Source organism: Tamandua tetradactyla, chromosome 10 (genome assembly GCF_023851605.1).
Source record: "Tamandua tetradactyla isolate mTamTet1 chromosome 10, mTamTet1.pri, whole genome shotgun sequence".
NCBI classification, from domain to species: Eukaryota; Metazoa; Chordata; class Mammalia; order Pilosa; family Myrmecophagidae; genus Tamandua; species Tamandua tetradactyla.
Genome location: NC_135336.1, coordinates 4,919,470 through 4,941,860, shown reverse-complemented (window position 1 = coordinate 4,941,860; position 22,391 = coordinate 4,919,470). Strand labels below are relative to the sequence as shown.

At 41.1% G+C, this 22,391-nt stretch overlaps 1 protein-coding gene across 4 annotated transcripts in view; it reads left to right on the top strand.

Annotated features, from left to right (window-relative positions):
- The window catches only part of ETV5 (ETS variant transcription factor 5), a 59,585-nt gene extending 41,177 nt beyond the window's left edge, over positions 1 to 18,408 (top strand). For all 4 annotated transcript variants that reach the window (XM_077117818.1, XM_077117817.1, XM_077117819.1 and 1 more), the window contains 5 exons: positions 671 to 730; positions 7,610 to 7,678; positions 7,853 to 8,022; positions 12,258 to 12,359; positions 15,961 to 18,408. In XM_077117818.1, coding sequence (XP_076973933.1) covers positions 671 to 730; positions 7,610 to 7,678; positions 7,853 to 8,022; positions 12,258 to 12,359; positions 15,961 to 16,182 — 623 coding nt within the window. In that variant the 3' untranslated portion in view covers positions 16,183 to 18,408. The remainder of the gene's footprint in view (positions 1 to 670; positions 731 to 7,609; positions 7,679 to 7,852; positions 8,023 to 12,257; positions 12,360 to 15,960) is intronic.
- Positions 18,409 to 22,391: the final 3,983 nt, after the last annotated feature.

The window sequence follows — 22,391 nt, the reverse complement described above, 5'->3', positions numbered from 1 at the left end:
TGGCATGAAGGCTCATTGCAGTGGGCACAACTCAACTAACTATCTTTGCTCTTGACTAACAGCTTGATACGTGATGCCTGAGGAAGAAATCATTTGAATGTCGTTTAGTTTCAGGAGAACAGTTCCAGCATAGCTAAAATGTACTTGCGAAACTGCAAATCCCCCAGCCCTGCCAGTTCTTGTTCAGGCTTCATAACTTCAAATACCCTAATATTTTGGCCTAAAACTACCCTGGACACTTGGAGCAGAACTGGTTTTGACAAGCAGCATAAAGGAGAGCAGATGGGGAAAGATCTAAAAGCAATCCTTCTCTCCCTCCGAATTCCCGGAGCCCCTGAGTCAATGATACGCAGAAGACCAGGCTTGGTCTTTTAAAAGCCAATTTTTTTTTCTACCATTAATTCCCCCTAGATTTAGTGTCAATTGATTTCTAACATGAGTGAGGTAGGCGAGCCAGGTATCAACTTTTTCCTCCTGGGACTCTTGCTTGAGGGTGTCTCACTTCCTGTGTGGTTATCAGGGTGTTGTATCTTTCCCAAGACAAAAGACATGACTCTGGATCCAGGAGAGAGTTGAGGGACTTTGCTGCAGAGCTGCAGTTGAACCAATGTGCTAATGCTACTGCAGAGCAGTTGATAGGGCTGTATACATGTCTGTGCTTCCCTTTCAGAAGTGCCTAACTGCCAGTCGTCCTACCTGAGAGGCGGATATTTCTCCAGCAGCCATGATGGTAAGGAGCTTTAAAAACAAAACAAAAACAAGGAAGCTTAAAATTGTTCTGTTTCTGGGCTAAGATTTGAGATCACAGGTTAAACCTGCTCATGGATATGAGAATGAATTCATCGTAACCTTCAGTTATTTGCACAGAGGGTTTTGGGGCACAGTCTAAGCAGTATGGGGCTGCCACCCTTTTGAATGGCAGCGACTTTAGCATTTAAGAGTCCATTAGGATAGTAAAAATGAACCAACTTGATGTTCATATTTTCATACAGGAAGTTACATAGCTGAATATAACACTGTCAGCCATAGAAGAATAGGAATATGTCAGTGAAGGGAGGTTTATGTGGATCAAGAATGTGTTGGGAAAGAGTTTGACAATGCATTTCTAGTTTTCACTTGCTTTGGGTGCTTACATGGGTAACACTTAATTGTAATTATTATTAGTTGATAAGTGATTACTGCTTTTAAAATAGGAGGGAGAGCTGAGATGTGCCTTTTATCCTGTGGTCTTGTGTTGCTGACCTTGAGAGGGCTGGTGAGAAGGTGGGCTGGGGAGAGGGAAGGAGTCAAGGAGACTGTAAAGAGGAATATTATGTACAAAATGCTCTGTAGAAGGACACAAAAGAAATGTTGTCTAACTGGATAGATTTTTTAAAAACTCAAGAGAGAAACATGAGAACAGATATGAAGCAATTGACCCACAAGCCTGGATCGTCACATGTCCTGACATTTATTTGTGTGTGTAGGTGATAGTTTGATGTCAAGTTATGATATTTATTCAAGTTCTGAGGCCCTGTCCCTTTGGGACCAACTAATTCAGCGAGTCTCTGAGATAATCTGACTATAATTAAGAGAAGAAGCAGTGGCCAGGATTAAACCTGTGACATTGCCTCCATTAGACCTGACCTAAATGAGGCAAAACTAATTTAGTACAAATAAGATGCATATGTTTTGCCCAGGAGATGGCTTTAAGGAAGTGGTCAGAATGGGCCTAGAATTTCAAAGATTCCTGGAGGAACTTGCTTTTGAGCTCATTTTGTTTAAATGATTAAATTTTGTTGCTTATTATCACAAACAATAAGTGATGGTTGTACAATATTTAGAAAGTACAGACAAATGAAAAGATGAAAATTAAACTTCACCATCCAGAGATCAACATCAGCATTTTGCTGTATAGTCTTCTGGTCTTTTCCTAAATACATAAATATAGAATCATACAGGACCCAGGGTTTCATAGTCTATTTTTAAAAAAAAAATTTTTTATCACAATTGACTTTATGTTCCTTCTTTTTTGTGAACAATAACATACATACAGAAAAGCTATAAATTTCCAAGCACAGCACCACAATTAGTTGTAGAACTTATTTCAGACTTTGACATGAATTACAGTTTCATAATTTTAGGTTTTTACTTCTAGCTGCTCTAAAATACTGGAGACTAAAAGATATCAATTTAACGATTCAGCATTCATACTCATTTGTTAAGTCCTATCTTCTATGTATAATTCCACTATCACCTTTGATCTTTCCATACCTCTCATTGGGGTTGTTTGGGCTATGGCATTTCTAAATTTTTGCTATTAGAAGGTCTGTCACTAATATGGGGTAGGGAGATGGAACTATCTGATGTTCTGGAGAGGCTGGGCTAAGTTTCAGGACTTATCTGGACCAGGGACCCATCTAGTGGTTGTAGGTTTCTGGAAAGGTTCTAGTGCCTGGAACCCTTGTGGAATCTTATATATTGCCCTAGGTGTTCTTTAGGATTGGCTGGAATGGTCCTGGTTGGGGGTTGGCAGGTTATGATAGGTAGCAAGGTCTAACTGAAGATTGTGTAAGAGCAGCCTCCAGAGCAGCCTCTCAACTCTATTTGAACTCTCTCTGCCACTGATACTTTATACATTACACTTCTTTTCCCCCATTTGGTCAGGATGGAATTGTTGATCCCTTGATGCCAGTTCTGGATTCATCCCTGGGAGTCCTCTCCCACATGGCCAGGGAGACTTTCACCCCTGGATGTCATGTCCCACGTAGGGGGAAGGGCAGTGATTTCACTTGCAGAGTTGGGCTTAGAGAGACTGAGGCCACATCTGAGTAACAACAAAGGTCCTCCAGAAGTAACTCTTAGGCATGCCTATAGGTAGTTCAATCTTCTATGCTACCTACATAAGCTTCACAAGAGTAAGCCTCATGATTGAGGGCATGGCCTATTGATTTAGGTGTCCCTAAAGTTTGACACAGTATCAGGTGATACTGATGTCAGGTTTAATAGTCTATTTTTTCTTTTAATAATAGTCATTACCACATATTGAGCCCTTAATATGTGTCAAACTCTGTTCTGAATACTTTACATGCACTCAGATTATTTAAATCATTTAATCCTCATAGCAGCAGTATACAATGGATATTCCCACTATGTACTTGTTATATGAGGAAACTGAGGCTCAGAGGTTTAAAAGGCTTGCTAAAGGTCACAATTTGGGAGAGAGGCCAGAATTCTGAGCCACACCTTGTGAGCTCCAAAGTGCACACTTTTCACCTCCCTCTACATGCTAACACTGATGTCCTTTTCTGCAACATCACACATTTTTGTACAATTTTCTGTTTACAGCACTCACTGCATGGGTATGCATTTTTCCAGTCACCTGTTACTAAAAATTTAGACGTTTACAGGTTATTCCCAAACTAAACCAAACTGAGGGAAATAGCCATCTAGCTAAATCTTTTCACACTCCCTTGATTTATTCTTGAGGATAAATTCCTGAAAGGGAAATTTCTGGCTAAAATGGGTATGACATTTTTAAAGCTTCTGCTGCCAGTTTTTGTGAGGGCCTGTGTTTTTGTTGTTGTTTGTTTTTAGTACATCACAGATTTTGAAAATTTAAGATTACTTAGAAGAAGTAATTAGATGTGAAATCAAAGGAAAGGAGGGGAGACATCTTGTGAGGGGAGGATAATTGAGCTTCCAGAGCTGGAAGGAGCATTTACTGAGCAGCTCCAGCACAAGGGGTGCAGCAGCAGATGAATTGGTTCAGTTGGTGGAGAGGAGCCCTGTTGGGAACTGAGGTGAAGTTTGGGAAGCATGAAAGGCTTTGAGAGATAGGCTCAGATGTTTACAGTTATTCTTATGGTCAAGGGTACAATTTTAAATGGAAAAATTGGGACTGCCCTACTGAACATTGAAATAAGAAAGATTTTTTTTCTTTAGAGCAGGTTCCTCAAGAAGAATGTCTTGTCTTCTGTCCTGTAGATTTCTCTATTTCCATCTAGAGCAGTGATTTCCCAAACCAGTGGTATTCGCTTCCCCTGCAACTTCTCTGGCCTTACCCCAGAATCAGAAACTCCTGAGGGTGGGACATCCAGGAGATTCTGATGCACACTCAGGTTTGAAGGCTCCTATTCCAGGGTGGTGATTCTCAACTTTTCCTGCACATTAGAATAAAAGTGGTGGTGGGGGGGCTTTAAAAATCCTGATGTCTAGGCTTCACTGAGCATAATTAAATAAAAAAATCTGAAATGGGACCCAGGTTTCATTTATTTTTTAAATAAATAAATATTTTTAAAGTACTGCAGGTGATCTTCAATGTGCATCCAAGATTGAGAACCAGTCCTCTCTTAGAGTTTTAGAGGAAGGTTAAGAAAACTGATGAAGCAGCACCATAAGGCATTGGTCGGTTGGAAGTGGTTGGTTAGTTCACAGCAGTGGCTTCTACTGGTAGCTGCTTCCTACTGACTTGGTTAGATAGAGGACTGAGTGTTGTTGCACCAGAGACCTGAGATATTCTGAGTGCGCGTCTAGACCTGGAACGGAAGGACTGTCTGCCATGTTGGGCACAGCTGTGCAGAACTTTCTTCCAGGTTCCTAAGTGTTTCTACAGCAGCAATTGATGTCTGCAGCAGGCAAAGGGGGGAGAGAGTAAGAAGGAAGAAAGTATTTTTCATAATTATAACACCTAGGAAAGCACATACTTTTTTATTAAGCCATCAGAAATATTTGCATTAAGGTAATGGATTGCTCACTACGCACAGAATAACTGGTGGCTTTGTGTGATTTCCCCCCCACACTCTTTCCCATTCCTTTCCCTGACCCCAGACACATCCAAAGAAGTTAGTTTGAAAGAGGCCAGCATTCTTAATTGCTCTAAATTACCCTGAGGAGGTTTTTCTATCCTTCTCATACTGGCTTGACCACAGATGCCCTTAAAACATTCAGTGAAACAAGTGTTTCTGATTGGCATCTGTGATTGCTGAGATTGCGGTGCCGCCTTAAACACTCACCTGGAATCCTTGCATACTGTTTTGAGTCTTTCATTTCCACTTTGCCCCCTCAAACAGGTTTTTCCTTCCTGCCACCTTTATTTGAATGATCTGATGGTTGTGGCCACAACTAATGCAACTGCTGGTGCAAATTCAACTGACATTTTATTTAAACCCACAACATCTTCCAGATGTTTTAGAGAACCATATGTGGCATTGACTGGAAACCACAAAGTACACCAAAACGGCGCTCCTTATAGGCAGCCACCCTTCCTTTGATTAGCTTTGAAAACTCTACCTAGAATTTAATCTAGATTTACTTTTCCCCCCTATTTACTGTGAATATATTATCCTTGCCTCAGAGGAAGAAAAGCTCTAAAAATAACATGGCAAGTTTGACAGGTGTGTAACCTTTGAAGTAGTTCATTTATAATGAGTTTATAATAAGGCCATTAAAACATCACTGGAATATCAAAATCCATATGGAGGATTGGGAAATACATAGTTTCCTGGCAGCAAGAGAAAAAGCACGAAGCATGATGGATTATGCATATAATTCTTGTTGTTAAAATAAAGAATATCAATTTGTCAAACTCTTTCCTACTATCAAATTGGAAAATAAATTTATCACAAGAGTCACTGAATCCCTGACTTCAAAGCTAACATTGTATTCTTAAATCTTTTTTTTTTAGGGGAGATTATAGACTCTCCCACATTTATTTAAGTATTTCTTGAGCACTTATTATATGCAAACTACTGTGAGGATACTAAGATTTTCAGGACCTGGTCTTTATCCTAAAAGAATTTAGAATCCATAACAGGATTTAAAATAGGTTCTCACATTCTTCAGTGAGTTTTCTTTATAGTACTTATCACAATGTGCAGTTATTGTGTTTCTTGATCATTTACTGCACGCTTATGTACCAGAAGGTATTCTTGGCACTTTAGATACATTGACTCAATTAATCATCACAGCAACCCTATATGTTAGGAATTATTATCATCCCTAGTTTTCAGATGATGAGACCGGAGCACAGAGATTAACTTTTCAAGGTCACTCAGCTAATGGGTGGAACTGTCTAGCATCAAAGCCTGCACCTTTGTCTTCCACACTACACCTTGTTTCATTCATTCCTTTTTCTATTTTAGTGTCTGTCTCCCCTAGTTGGCACATAAGTTCCATGAGAGCAAGGCCTGAGTCCGTGTTGTTCTCATCGCTATTCCCTTCTAGCACAGTGCTGGCATAAATATTTATAAATATTTATTGGATTAAATAATAAATTCACGTCAATTAAATATACAGCCTTTGATGTAGTTGAGCAACAAAGAAGTCATGCTTGGGCCTGAGGAAATACAAATGACTAAGACAAACCTCAAAACAATCTCAGTTTCCACCAACTTGGGCTTGTTCCTCTCAGTGCTGGGCCTCTTAGCATGGTGCCAGGCCTGCCAGGAAACTACCTAATCCAGGCTGACTGCAGAAAAAGAGAGAAAACAGATTATTTCTTGGCTCCTTTTCCCATGGGACTATTTAAGTTACATTGACTCTCAAACGCGCACAAAAGCTTTTCATTGGAGGGCATGTTGCCCTGCCTGCCCCATTGCACCCCAACACTCACACACTGTGCCTACAGCCAGGTGAGTCCAATGGAAAGCCAACCGCAGGGACGCATCGTTTACAGGCAGTAGCTTCCTGAGGCTTTCTCCTGAGAAGTGATGTTGATACAGGAGAGTTACACTGAAGGCCTCACATCTATGAAACAGGATAGACCACAGGGAAGGATATGGGTCCATTGAGGCTGTCTGTTAACCAGCTTTGATTTGAACCACTGAGGTCAGGGAGCTTGGTGACATGGTGGTCAACACCGAAAGCTGGGTTGAAATGGGTTTGTGGATTGAGTATCCCTGGCTTCCTTCTCCTTGACCCCTCTAATCTTTTGTTCTACCTTCCTCTTATTTCCACATGCATATGTTGTTGGACCAGTCAATTCCCCGTTCTTGACCTCTGTTTTGTCATCTATAAAATGAAGAAGTCTTATTGGTACAAAATCTCTTAAAATTCTTTCCCTGCACTGGATGATAATAACTCGAAGTTGCTTTTAAGTTTACTGCTGCTAGCAATCCTCCACTGGCCCAAATCTTTCCTCCTTTTGGAGAGTGCCTTACTCTCCAAGCTCTTTCATAATTGAATAAGGTATGTAGGTAGTCTGGACATGTTGTAGGAAAGGTTGAAATTAATGTTAGTTGAATAGAAAATGGCAGGACTATACACAGATAAACCAAATCCTTCCAGCTAGGCCGACTAAAATAGATGAGATGTTTTTTCAGATATAAAGGCTTAATCATAGCAACACAAGATGTGAAAGAACTTACTGGTGACTCAGTGCTTCCCTACAGTCTTAATTCTAATAACAGAATTGATGCTGCTCTGGACCAATGGTCAGGTGATGACATCAGAACAGCAATGCCTAAGCCTCTTTGAAATCCCTGAAAATTCAGTTTGGCATAGATACAGCAGTAGGTTTTAGGGCTTGACATGATAGAATCCCATTTTAGTCCTTAAATCTGTCATTTTAGTACAACACAAACAGAGTTTGTTAAGCAGCACGGTCTTTTTTTTTTTAATTCTCCTTCAGGTTTCTCATTTGAAAAAGATCCCCGGTTGTATTTCGATGACACTTGTGTTGTGCCTGAGAGACTGGAAGGTAAGTAGCCCCCACCTGAGGTTTTCTGCTAAAACGGAGGGTTGAAGAAGTCAGAGAACCTCAGTCAGTCTTGCCAAGTTAAATGATTGAATTGTTGTTAACAACTCCTTTTTACCCAAACCACCTAAGAAACCTGAGACTGAAACATTGCTTATGTATCTTTGCCCCAAACAGGCAAAGTCAAACAGGAGCCCACCATGTATCGGGAGGGGCCCCCTTACCAGAGGCGAGGGTCCCTCCAGCTCTGGCAGTTCCTGGTTACGCTTCTTGATGACCCGGCCAATGCCCATTTCATTGCCTGGACAGGCCGAGGTATGGAGTTCAAGCTGATAGAGCCTGAGGAGGTAAGGACCGGATGCCAGGCTTAGATGGTTTGGATTTGTTATGATGATGATAATTGTTGTTTAGATAGGCATTGAGGCTTTTTATTATATGAAACATGCTCTCCCTTCTCATCCACATTCTGACCTGGCCAATGTCCTATTAAAAGGACAGTTTATAATACAGGGACAGGCAGAATTCTCCACTATAGAATACAGAAAGGATTTGTAACACTTCTGCCATATCTGGGGAGTGAGGCTATGAAAACATATCCAAATGGTCTTGCAAAGTCTTTCTCAAGCGTTGTTACAGTGCTGCAGGCTTATTTTGGCCTCAACCCTTATATGTTATAGTATATATATATCTCAGGTTACACATGCATGTTGTTTGACATTTTGGTAAGATATTTCAGGATGCAACTACTGCATTGCATATCTCAAATGACTCTAACCTGGAGAAAGAAAATGATCAGAAATTGATCAGTATTCAGAGCTTAGATTTTTAGAGTGTGTTACATGGCACCACAGTAGTTCAAAGATGGTACAGACCTCCGTTATTTTATTAATAGAAGAAGAGACATTGTTTCTGTCTGTTTACCCAAAACTATTGACAGGAAAGCTTATGAACAGAAGCAGAAGTATTTCTTCAATGTCTGAAAAGATACACCATAGAGCCCTTTTCTTGAATATCATATAACAAAGTAAATTAGATCAGGCTGTCATTTTAGAGGCTGATTTTCATTTCTATTTGATTTGGAATCTAGAGAGAGTATAAATAGAAAAGAAATAACTGCCCCCCACATTGGCATGCTTTTGGTAGCATATATTATATATTAAACCAGCAGTGCAAAAAAGTATCATTGGGTTGGGTGTGATTGAAATAGAAGCAACAGTCTTCAAAGCATCTGAGCAAGAACTTTGCATTCATTTAACTCTAGGGCTTATTGTAGCACGAGGGGATAAGCTGACATGGGGATTAATAACAGGTGGCAACAATTTGGCACTAGATTTGAAAAAAGAAAATGATCTGAAAATTAAGATGGGTAAAGAAGGAGAATGTTTGGGTTAGAAATTTAGGAAGAATCCTGAATGGTAGGAGAATAAAGAAAGGTTCATTGAAGGTTCATTTGTAAAACAGGATCTGTGTATGGTGTTCCCTGTCTCTTGAATCGTTATGACAATGGAAATTTATCAACATCTTGTAATGTAAATAATTTCTGTTAAGGCCCAGTCTATTTTCTAGGCCAGAGTTTAGTGTTGCTATGTTTTACTAAGTGTTTCTTGTTGGCTAAGCCACGTTTTAGGCTTCCAGCCATACTGGAGGGTCATCTATCCCACATAGACCCACTCTTCTCCCCTCTGCTTTCCTAATAACATGGCCTAGTTTTATATGAGACTTGAGGAAAGCATGTCACCTAGGCTTTTTGGAAGTAGGTCTGTTATGTGGGCAGCTCTTACTGATTTATCTTGTTTCACAAACAGGAGCTTTTATTACTTTATTGCCACTGCCTCAGGCCTAAGCACAGGCTGTACAGCTGCAGGTATACCTGGTTTATGACCTTTTGTAAAGCTGTTATTGAATCTTCTGCTCTCCTACCAGTACCAAAGAAAATGATGAACAGATGGCAAAGCGCCCCTGCTTCCTTACTTAATAAAGAAACTATTATTAATCCAGAATGCCTTAAATGCCAAGTATCCAGTCACGTAAGAGGCCTGTGGTAGCCTTTGGTCCACCTTAGCTGACCAAGCAGCTTAGTTTCTCTACGAAGTGCTTCCCCACCCCCCTACCTTCCCCTCCACTTGAGAAGTCCCTGAGTGTTCCTTAAGCTCTGAATCTTCCCTTCTCTTGATCCAGGACTGATTTATTTCCACTTGTGCCCTTTGGCCTTGGGATGCAGCATTTGTTGAGTCTTTCCCCCTCTACTCCTTATATACAAGTTTGGACATCGTATTTTTGCTAATCTCAGGATGATACCAACCCCTCAGAAAAACTGTAAGGAGTCGACATGTGGGGAGCTTGAAGGGTGAAGTGGAGGAGGAAGCTGTTTGGGACGTAATTGTAGGCAGCTGTGTGGCTGAGTAGTGCACTCTGGGTAATTATCCATAATATCCATTACACTGTGCATGGAAATTGTGGTTTTAGAACTGCGTTTTGGCAGGCCCCCTAATCAAATGTCTTTTGATAGTCATCCAGCTTAGCACCCTCTCAATTATGACTGACTCGGCTTTAATCTGGAGCCATTCTAACTATGAATCTGCATTAATGAATATTTTGGGGGGTAGGGTTGTTTGTTGAACATGTGGTAGATAACTGATGCCATGGGGAGGTTTAAAAGGATGGGCTGCTAGAAAGAGCCATTCCCTGTGCTGTGGCTGGCTCTCTCTTTAAAGGGGAGAGGGAGAGATGTGAATGTTTTAACTCCTTCAACCTAAGTCCTCAAGACATCTGCTGCCAAAGTAACTAAAGGGAAAGCTATTTCCTACTCCTCACACCCCACCCCACTAAAAATAAAAAAATAAGAGTTTGGCCGTTATTTTCAACCATTCCAGAGCTGTGCTGCATCATGATTAGTGTAGAAGGAGCAGTCCTGAATCAGAGGGCTCTGGCCTGAGAGGATGAGTCAGTAACTATGGCTACCAGCGCTGCTTTGAAATCTGTGCATACAAAACCTCTCCCCAGTAAGCTCTTGCATATGCAAGTGCCAACACAGAGAGGTCATGGCTGAAGTTAAGAATATTCAAGAATTGTTTTCCACCTTTGAACATAGTAAATAATGAGGTGGGCTTCATTTAAAGTTCCCTGCATCACTTGTGGCCAGTGCAATTAAAGTAGTTTCATAGAGTATCATTTTTTAAACTGGATAGAAGGACACATATTGGTTATGAGGCTCCCTTTTTAGCACTGTATTTTCCACTGGTTTAAAAATGTTTGCTTTCTGGAACCAGAATTTGATTTTTGGTGAATTTTGCCTGTTTGGCTGTTTTGATGGTAAAGTTGAATGGCTGCAAGAGGAGAAAAGAGGAGACCCAAGGCCATCATGTGTCTCATAGGGGCATGAAGCAAATGAATGGAAATGTAACTTTCACAGGGTTTCTTGCAAAGCAGAGTGAATCATGGCTATTGAATTATTCTAATGAAATCAGGACAGATGCATTCTTCCTTACTCATCTGATCATTTCTGGTATTTATTAAAGGTCATTTAGAATCCTAAATTCGGAAGATGTGTTGCTTTCATTCTGCCCAAATACGTTAAGGAAATACTTGAAGTGAGTTGCTGGCAGTCTCCCTTCTTCCCACGCCACATTTAAAAGATGAAAAGAATGTAGTTATTTTCTTTTTTTAAAAAAAGAAGTTTCTAAAACTGACCTAAAATGCTCAAAACATGGTCCTTGATTTGCATGAATTTAAAGACTCCTGAGAAGACTCAGATTTCCAGGGTTATTCTCCTTCCTTGATTTTTATATACCACTTTGGATGTTGAGATACTTGAGAATAGAAATTGCTTGACTGTTCTGCTAGGAAGTTTTTCTGCTATAAGGCTCCTCTCCCCAAAGCACCAATTACATCTCTCCGTCACTGCACCTCAGGTGGACTGGGTTGGATATAATGCACTGCAGAACTGTTTGGGAAGCCCTGTTAATTTTTCATTAAGTGGATAATGGTGCTATATGCTTTAGTGTCCATTCTGCAAGTCTGCTGGGAGTGGGGGATTGGATGGCAGCAGGCTGAAATTATCTGATTCCCCCTTACATTGCAAGCTGCAGTCAGTAAACATATCCCAACCCCTCTCCAATCTTATTAGAATTGAACTTTTGCTCTGTTGGCCCATTAGCAACTCACTAGTGTGTTTCTAATGTTTCAGAAATGACCATTCTAATTATTCCTTATTGACTGCTACAGAAACCATAGCACTTAATGGCAACATGTTAATGGGCTATGAGTATTGGTCAATAATTCATATATGGAAAAACGGCAGAGAGTTGGCTTCCTCGGGGATTTTAGCCAGGCCCTTTGCAATCTAAAGCACCAGGATTCTTCTGCCTCCAGGTCTCACCTCCCAGCAGTTGTGACTGAATCATCATCATCTTTGTTGAAAGTTTGGTCTTCAGAGAATATTAAACCCTTTCCCTTTCAGGTCAGGGAAATGGGTCATTAACCAGTGTGTTTGGGTTAGAGAACTGGCTCTTCGGGGATTGGGAGAAAACCTCTAGGCCCAGGGAACATGTTTCCATTGCTCTCTGCTTTCCTGTCTCTTTAGGTTGCTCGCCGTTGGGGCATCCAAAAGAACCGGCCGGCCATGAACTATGACAAGCTCAGCCGTTCTCTGCGCTATTACTATGAAAAGGGAATCATGCAAAAGGTGGGGCAATTGAAGTAAAATGTCAAGGGCATTTCTCGTAAAACTGTTTATAAAGGGTAGTTGAGAATGTTAGCCTCATAAGTAATTCCATGATAGGAAAAAGACTTGGAAAAACAAACTTAAGACAAGGGTCAGGTGAGATAGTAGGAGGCCGGTAATGCTCTTGAGTACATGGAAAACAGAGGATGGATGTGGAGCATACAGTAGGAAAACTAGGCTCCTCTGCTTTACTTACACTGCCTCTGATTACAAAGATACCCAGAAACTTAAGTGAACCGTAAAGAAGTACATGAGGAAATCAACTTGAAGGTGTCTACTCCCACAGGAGCTTGGTTGAGTCTTTAGTTGTACTTCTTGTGCTTTAGTTTTACACCTTTTGACTTTGAAAGCTCTTGGCTTGAGAACCTTGAGAGCTAGAACTCAGAGTAGAACCCCAAGGTTTATAAAATGGCAGCAGAATCAACTGGTAACAGTTTGTTCTTTGTGGGCAGAAGATGAAGCTTGTTTGGAGGAAGCTAATACGAAATTCTTATTGGGCAGGTGCACGATCAGTGGTAGAACAATCACCTTCCATGCAGGAGACCCGGGTTTGATTCTCGGACTATGCACCCAAAAAAAAAAATTCTTATTAGGATGGAACCACAGTTTTAAAATCCCACGGATGGTAAGAGGAAAAGAATAGCAAGTTCTTGGTTGGTCTTCTTTGGCCACCAAGTTTTCTACTGTAGTGGTCCCCAGAATCTAGCATTTATACATTTAGGCAATTTATATTGTAGTAGCCAACAAGTTCCTTTGGCAGAAGTATATGGGCCAGATCACTGAGAACTTGTCCACGGTGAAGCCAGATCCATCATTCTCAGAGGCAGATGATAATGGAGCCAATTATCCCCGTAACACCTTAAGTGTTAAACATGGTCTCCTGGGTAAAGTCCAGATTTTTTAGCTCTGCCTAGAGGATCTAAAGCTGTTCCCAGTCTGGTTACATCTAATTCCTCCCATTTGCTCACTTGTGCTTGACTACTTTCGCTAACACAGCCACTTTTCCCTCTTAATTATGTTTTTCAGGTAGTATTTGTTTACTAAATAATACATGTTTCATGTATGTAAGTTCTCAAGTGTAGGATAAAATGGAAAAATGAAAAGGCCTATTAAGCTACCATCCTACTTATGAACTAGAACTTTCCCAAGCACTAGCCACGTCTTTACCTGGGCAGTTCCTACTTCTTGTCTCCTTCAATATATATCATCTCTTCACACCTCCAGAATCTTAAGTCCTCAGCCTAGGTTAAGTGATCTCTTTTTCTGTTTGAAATAGCATCTCTGCTTACCTCTATCACTGCCCTTCTCTCTGTATTGTAAATTGCTCCCTTACTTGTTGATACCCCCCACACACACACACACACAAGATTGTAAGCTCCTTTGGAGTAGGAATTCAGGGTCTGACTTCAGTGCCTGGCACAGAGTTAAAAGACACTGTAGGATGGGTGGTTACCCTACACTACCCCTTCTTTTTAAATATACATTTATTTACTTAATAGCTTTATTTAGATAAAATTCACATAGTTAATAATTTGCCCTTTTAAAGCATATAATTCAATGGTTTTTATTATATTCACAGAATTATGCAGCTATCACCACAATTTTACTATATTTTCATTACATCACCAAAAAAACCCATACCCATTAGCAGTCAGTTCCCATCTCCTCCTAACCCCTGTACTTGCCTTTTAGTGTTAATATTATCAGGTCCTAAGTTCAGGAGAGATAATCATTATTCCTTTGCTAATCACAACTCCAGATCCAATATAAAGCAGTGTAACCAATGCACACCGAACAATTCCTAGGTTTTTAAGGGAGTAGAAGAGAACTTTATTTTTGAGAATAAATAGGCAAAAAGTACTGGAAGGCCCAGGAATGAGATTTGGGTGGGTTCAAATCCTAACACTGCCATTTATTTAGCTATATGCTTTAGGGCAAGTTTTTAACTTTCCAAAGCTTGTATTTCCTATAAAAATGTAGATAATAATCCCTGCCCTAATCTCAGAGGGTAATAAATGTGAAAATGTTCCAGAAATAATAATGTGTTATTCAGTGTAAGGAATTGCTATTATATTTATTATATAGCCCTTGAGTAAGTAGGAACTAATTAAAAGGTGAATGATTACATGCCAGCGTAAGGAGGGACTTTAGAAAAGCTGGAGTCCTATACCTTCGATTTTGGAAAGGGAAAATTGAGGTTCACAGAAGTGAAGGCTTGTTAGTCACTGAACTCAAACTAGAACCATTTAGTATCAATTCCACTCTGCCTGCCCTGCCTCACTTCCCCACATACATGTGCTGATTTGGGGGTTTGGGAACCCAGAATTAAGATGAAGCTGTGGTTCCCCAAAAATCTAGACTTTCTTTGGTGGAGATGTTAATTGTCCAGTTTTATGCATAGAGCTCTTGATTGCTCCTTGTTGGAATTCCAAGGAAGGTTGGTGCAGAACCCGTGTCCTGGTAGCTAGATATAGAAGTGTCACCATAAAATAAGTTTATGACCCATTAGATTAATTATCCTGTTCCTCTGTAACCAGCTACTGTAGCAACAGACTTCTTAAACAGAGATTTAGAAGCAAAGCCATATTTCAATTCAAAAGAGATTTTAGAACCATAAGAGTGATAAAGGATTATTGGCTTGTGGTTTGCTATGAGTGAAGGGCAGGACTAAGCTCAACAGTTTAGACGTTTTTAATCTAAAATGTTCATTTTGTTATTAATATCAGCCACTTTCCCTTGCCCCTCTGCATTACCTGACCAAAACCAGTTACTAGGTTTGATTTTCAGGGTGTGTGCCCACTCATACTATTGTCAAACATTGTTAAATGACCAGCAGCAAAGAGCAGGCGATCCCGTTGACTACATCATGGCTCAGCAGTGGTGTCTTTGGGCCCTTGAATCATCAAAACCCTTTTTTCTGATAATATTATAACTCATAGCATCCATATAAGGGCAGTAAAACAGTTATCTTCCATCAGTATAGAGGAACTGTGGTATGAGTAATTTAAAACTGCAGGTAAGCCAGAAAGCAATTCTGTTTGGCTTTGCAACATACTGAAAATTTCCACATATACCCTCTAATCAAATTCCTAACCCTTCAAAATAATAAAGCCTTGCTGTGAAAACTGTAAACTTTGGAAGGAACTGAAAACGTGGTTTCACTTGTTGTGCATTGAACCTTTCACTCCTTATATCTTATAACACCAAGCCCCAGCCTCTGTGTAGCCGTGCCTTCTAGACTCTCTAAACTTGGTGTATAAGACAGAAAGTGAGTGTTTTCTGTTAAAAGAGCCTGTCTGATATGAATTTGAAATTCAGATAGCTTCGCTTTCAACCACTGAGCTGTGATGTCAACAAAACACTTGGCAGTTTTGTCAGTAGGTAACAAGGTCCCCAAGATTTATCAAAATAAATCTGGGTGATTTGAAGAGTCAGCTAGCTAATGAACTTCCTTTGGTCCCTGGATCCCTGAGAGCTTGATGACTTAAAAATATCTCATTATTCTTCCCTTAATCCCCAAGCCCTATTCCAGCTGATTCTGAAGGTGCGTTTTCTCTCTCAGGTGGCAGGAGAACGATACGTCTACAAATTTGTCTGTGACCCAGATGCCCTTTTCTCCATGGCCTTCCCTGACAATCAGCGTCCGTTCCTGAAAGCGGAGTCTGAGTGCCACCTCAACGAGGAGGAAACTCTGCCACTGACCCACTTTGAAGACAACCCTGCTTACCTCCTGGATGTGGATCGCTGCGGCAGCCTCCCCTATGCTGAAGGCTTCGCTTACTAAGTTTCTGAGTGGCTGAGCGGCCAAACCCTAGAGCTAGCAGTTCCCATCCAGGCAAATGAGGGCAATGGTTTTGTTTGTGTTTCTGGCTGTTCCTAAAGCTTGCCCTTGAGTATTTTCTGGAGAACTTAAGCCATCTTTGGATTGGCACCCTAAAAGGCAGTTTCATTGGCTGGAGAGTGGGGACGGGGGGTCAGAGAACCACCAAGAACTGGTACCTTGGCTCTGATTCAGACGAGGTTTCTGGAAAGAGATTGAAATGGAGCCTCCGTACCATGGACAACACATGCACAGCAATACCTTGTTCAGGTTAGTACCTGCAGACCGGGATGGAGTGTGTGACAATCCACATTGTTCACGGACTACTAAATGCCTTTCCATAGAAGGGCTCTGATTTGTACAATGTATTGGAAAAGAAATCACAATCCCACAGAACAGTAAGTAGGCTAAACTGGGGAGGCTCAAAATTATGAGGGGTTAATAACATAATTCAGAGTTAGGAGATAGAGAAGAGCTCTAATCTGAATTGTTGGGGAGCAGCTCTTTACCCACTACATGGCTCTCAAACAAGGAACCATTGCCACTCTTGGGAACTTCTGCCCACGTGGTCACAAAGTCGAGCAAGCTCCCCTTCCTCTCCCCAGTCACACTGCTATGTATGGACGGCTGTAATTTCAGGAGAAGGGTGATTAACATTTTTGGCAGTATTTTGTTTTGCTTTGATTTGGGGGATTGTTTTTTTTTTTGGTGGTTGTTTTGGAAAAACAGTTTATAAACTGATTTTTGTAGTTTTGGTATTTAAAGCAAAAAACAAACCTTTTGGTAACTGTGCACCGTGTCCTTTAGACAGGGCTGTGCTGACTTACGAAGACGCTGCAGCTTGAAAGGGGCTTTGCTGGGGGCTTCCCCTTAGCCATGTAAAAGCCCACTTTGTTGCCTGCTTTGTGCTTTCTGCACCAGACAACCTGATGGAACATTTGCACCTGAGTTGTACATTTTTGAAGTGTGCAGGGCCACCTGGACACACGGCTTAGATTCTATGTGTATAGTTCCCCATAGTCACTAACATGCCCTCTCTGGAAAGCATATGTACATAATACATATCATGACCATGAAAACCTGGTCACCTGGTGGGACCCCCAGGGACTCTTCTCTGGGCATGACTGATGACAATTTCCATTTTATCGGTTTGTTTTATTTTTCTTTTTCTTTCTGTCTTGGACTTTAAACCCTGCCTGTGATTCAGTAGGGTTTGGTACTGATTTATGCCACTGACAGGTCAGACAGTGCTAGCATTTTAGTTTCCTGCCACCTTTTTCTTTGAAAACGTTTTATTCTGATTGCTGTATTATATTGAAAATTTTTAAGCAGCCAAACTAAAGCTGTGTGAAAGTTGAGCTCATAGTAGAGGAAAAGCTATTAGGAAGTGGTAGTGCCTCACTGCCTGCTTCTTGGGTAGAATTCCATGCTCCCTGAGCCACTAAGCACGTTAAGTGACTGCTGTGCTTCTTACATGAAGGTGATGGTGCTGAGGCGGTGAGCGTGCAACACGCTTTGCGTTTTTCTGTCTCCATCGTCTTAAACAGCCCCCCCTTATAACCAGCAGCACACTTGTGAAGTGGTTCACAGTGCTGAGGGGTGCATTTTATAGCCATGGAAGTGTAAGGTTTTTCCTCTATTGGAAGCTTACTGACCCACAAAGGTATTGAATCTGTATCTTGGGCTTGAATTAGCATCGTACAGACCATATTTATAGCTTTCTAACCTACACATAGTCTATATATATGTGCGTATTTTACCTCCAGCTGGCTAGAGATTTATTTGTGTAAATGCTGTATAGGATTTGTTTTCCTTATCTTTACTTATCCTGGTTTGGGATCCTTTTATTTGGGGATGGATTTATGCTGTATTAGCAAGTATGAGAAGAATCCTCCGTAGCCCAAGCTACCCACCCCTGCCCTGCCGTAACCCGTGGTCCTGTGCTGCCGCGGGGCACAGGACGGCGGCATCACCGTTGCATTCCATCGGACTCATGCACCTCCCGGGTGGTTTGGTTTTTGGTTTTTGGTTTTTTGCTTCTTTTCCAGAGTGAGGAGAGACTACAGTGCAGAAAGGCTTTAGCCTGCCGGTTGATTTGAAATGCTTTCCCCTGCGCAGGGCCGTATGCATCCTGCCAAGCTGCGTTATATTCTGTACTGTGTACAATAAAGAAGTTTGCTTTTCAGTTTACCACATGCCTGAAATCCGCCTCTTTCTTGCCCCCCCCAAAGCTTTAATTTTTTTTCCAATAATTTAATAAACATTTATTGTGCCTATTAATGTAAAGGGGAATGAGCAAATAAGCGAGACGATATCAAATCGTAAATCACTTTTACTTCTATGATTCCAATTTATTTTTAAAACAACCATTGTAATTTTTATCATTTTACAGATGAGGAAACTGAAATGTAAAAGAGGTTTGAACATACGTTGAAAAGTTTGTCTAAGATCATAAAATTAGTAGGTGATGGAGCTAGATCTTAAATACTGTGCCAAAGCTTAAACTTCAAAACAATCAAAAACTGTGTCTTCACCACTCTCCCTAAACTGTTTAACCTCACCAGTAGATGGTGGGGCTGAAGGAATTGTTACCTGGAATGGAAATGCTTAGCTGCTATTTGGTCTCACCTCTTAAGCCATGGCTAAAAATTTTATCCAAAGAGGTAGAAGGTAGAGGGATACTCTTCTTGGCCAATGGTGAGCTAAGACCACTCCATCCCTTTGAGCCCACCCACTCACAACTCTGTTTCTTAAAGAGGCTTAGCTCTTACTGAAACTCTGGGTTGTGCAAAAAGATTACTAACGAGTCTGATTTTGAGTCCCAGAATTATTCTAGCTCAGCCCTCTAGACAGATACTTCAAAAACAATTAGAGCTTAGAAAGACCTTTCATGTCCTCATTTTTCCCCAGCACATTCTGATCTTAACAAGTAAAAATTTGACTAATGGTTGGTCCCTAAACAAAATAAATAAACTAGAAGGTTTTGCCTGTTTTGTTTTTTTTCCATCCATGCAGCAGTAAATATCTTTGCTCCAACTTTGCCTCTTTCTCATGGACATAAATCACTCGGGAAATGTGTGGAGGAAAATAAAGTTGACAGGGCTGTGTACAGCTTGATTGTGCCTTTTAGTGTTCTTATTTCACTCTTTTTCTGCACCCTTAGTTTGGACGTTTCAAGACTCCTATTACAGTGGGGAATAAGTGGTGCTGTTTTTCAAGCCTAGAACAGAAGGCTTTCTGTAAGATTATCTACTCTCTTTCTTTCACTGTTTTACAAGCCCTTAAGTGTAGAAACATCCGAGACTGAATCCATGCACAGCCGCTCAAATCAGAGCTTGTGAAGAATGAATGTCTCCACATAAACCCATTAGCTCTGACAGATTAAGAAAAGATGCTTGGGGAGAAGGATGGGGAAGTGCAGGACAAAAGGAGCCCTGCTTCTCAACTTCACCATGATAAGGCTTTGACAATCAGCTCCCCATTATACACGGGCTTATTATCCAGCCTGGGCCCAGACCCAAATCGTTAACCCGCTGCAGGGAGGTCACCAAATACACTGCCGCCCTTCTAGTGTTGGGTGCTAGGATAAGGAAGCCCAGCAAATGGGACGTTTACTCTGCATCAGGATCCCCTTTCACGAGCCAAGCCGCAGAAACAATGCTTATTCAGTTGTTAGATGACAAAGAGGTAGTGTGAGGCAAAAGAATGTGGTTTTGAGAGCCAGAGTATGTGCAGAATCTAAATTCTAATGCAGCTGGGATAAATGTAAACTAATGTAGGAGAAAAACACTGATGGTCCCAGACGGTTGGAAGCCTCGGAGAGACAGCCCGTGGCCCGGCAGTGCAGGTGGCTGGAGCTCAGTGTGTGGCCTTTGAAACACAAGTGAAAGGAAGTAGGCCAGAAAATGATAAGCTTTAATACAAATATATAATGCAAGCATTGATTCTATTTCAGCATAAATGTATTGTACTTAAAGTAGGAGCTTGGTGCCCCATTTAGACGGGCCCTTTGAATGACCAGCCTTTCCTGAGCTCCTTCACTTTAGGAGCTGGCTCTACACCCCTGCCTGGGTTTGTTGACCTTGGCAATGAGCCACAGATAGATAGCTAACCTTTGGATAGCACTTCACAGTTTACAGAGCACTTTTTCATCCCCATTATCTTTTTGGCAGGCTTTCTTAAATGGTAACACTTTGTTGAAATTGAATCTGAAAACACGCCGGGCTATTAGCCTCCAAAATTACCTTCTTCCCCTGAATGTTCACAGTGGCTGTTGTGGAAGGAGGATTAAATCTTGGAGGCAGGACACTGGGTTCTAGTCCTCCAGCTCTGGGATTGGTTGGATTTAACTAGAGGCCTTTTGAGTCCTGACCTGTTACACCAGTGAAGGCTCAGATCAACTGCTACTTCCCATATCTCTTAGGATGTAAAAGAGAGAGAAGCTTCCCGGGAAACTCAAGTTGGGAGGAGGGTGAGTTTGACAGTTAAGAACATCATTCTCAACTCACTAGCCTTAAGCAAGCTCTGAAGATTGCTCAGTCCCACCATTAAAGCCATATGTTTATACATTTTCCAAGCATCCACTGAGAATCTACTAAATGCCAGGCACTGCTGGATGCTAAAAATAAATGATTTAAGGTGGCATTTTCAAACTAAAGCCATATCTTAGCCCAGTAATACACGTGTTTAAGTGTTCTAGTTGCCATTTCATACCAGCTCATTCTTTTGTTTTCTTCAATAATTTTTTATTGAGATATAATACCCCAAGTGTACAATTAGTGGTCTACAGTATCATCATAAAGCTCTGCAGTCATCATTACAATAGATTTGTGAACATTTTCATTACTCCAATAACAATAAAAATAAAAGTAAAAAGAATATCTGTACCCGCACACCTGCTATTGTTTTGAGAGGTTTTTTTTGTCTTTTTTTTTTTCTTACTCATCTATCCATGTACTAGATAAAGGGAGTGTCAGTCACAAGGTTTTCACAATCACACAGTCACCTTAAAAGCTCTATAGTTATTCAATCATCTTCAAGAATCAAGGCAATTGGATTACAGTTCAACAGTTACAGGTATTTTCCTCTAGCTACTCCAATACACTAAAAATGGAAAATGGCTATCATATATACTGCATAAGAATAATCTCCAGAAAGACCTTCCAACTCTACTTGAAATCTCTGCGACACTGAAACATTTTGTTTGATTTATCTTCCCCGTTTTAGTAAGAAGGCTTTCTCATTTCCATGCTGCTAGGGTTGGGCTCATCCCTGGGAGTCATGTCCCACGTAGCGGGGAGGACAGTGAGTTCACCTGCATAGTTGGCTTAGAGAGAGAGGCCACATCTGAGCAACAAAATTGGTTCTCTGGGGGTGACTCTTAGGCATACACATAAGTAGGCTAAGCTTCTTCTTTGCAGGAATAAGTTTCATAAAGGCAATCCCAAAGATCAAGGGCCTGGCCCATCAAATTGGCAATCCCAAATGACTGCGAGAACATCAGGTCTTCTCCAGGTGGGGAAGTTTAATATTTTCACCTTTTATCCCCAGTCCCTTAAGGGGACTTTGCAAATACTTTTAATTTGCCACCCAGCTTACTCTAGAATGTATTGGAGCATCAAATCAACAAGGTCTCACTCCCTATTCATGGTTCCATGTAATTACGGTGTTTGAATAAACAGTTCATTCTTAAACACTACTCAGACCATCTCCTTCCAAACATGTTGAAGCCCCAGGCCCTAGCCTTTTCTAATACCCTTATGTTTAATGCTTTGACCCCAGATCCTCCCCACCCCCAATACACCTGGATTCTCAACTAAAGTCAATCTTGAGCAGCATTCAAGTCAACCTGTTGGAAACTTTAACTACTTTCCTCTGGAAATGAAAAGAAGACCCACTAACTAGCTTGGTCTCCCCGAAGGAAAAACCTGAGTCAAAGACTTGCATTCAGATAGGTTATTTAGCCCTGAAAGCACAAATAAGGAAGTGGGAAAAAGGAGCCTGTAGAGGGAGAAGGGCCAGAACATGTTGCATGAATGAGCAGCAGGAGCAATACAGGCTTGATCCTGAAGGACCCTCAGATATACCCTGTGAAACTCACCTCAGAATCACCACCACCAGAGGCTGAGGGGGTTGGGGCATTCACCAGCTCCCACTCCAACTGGTTGAGGGAT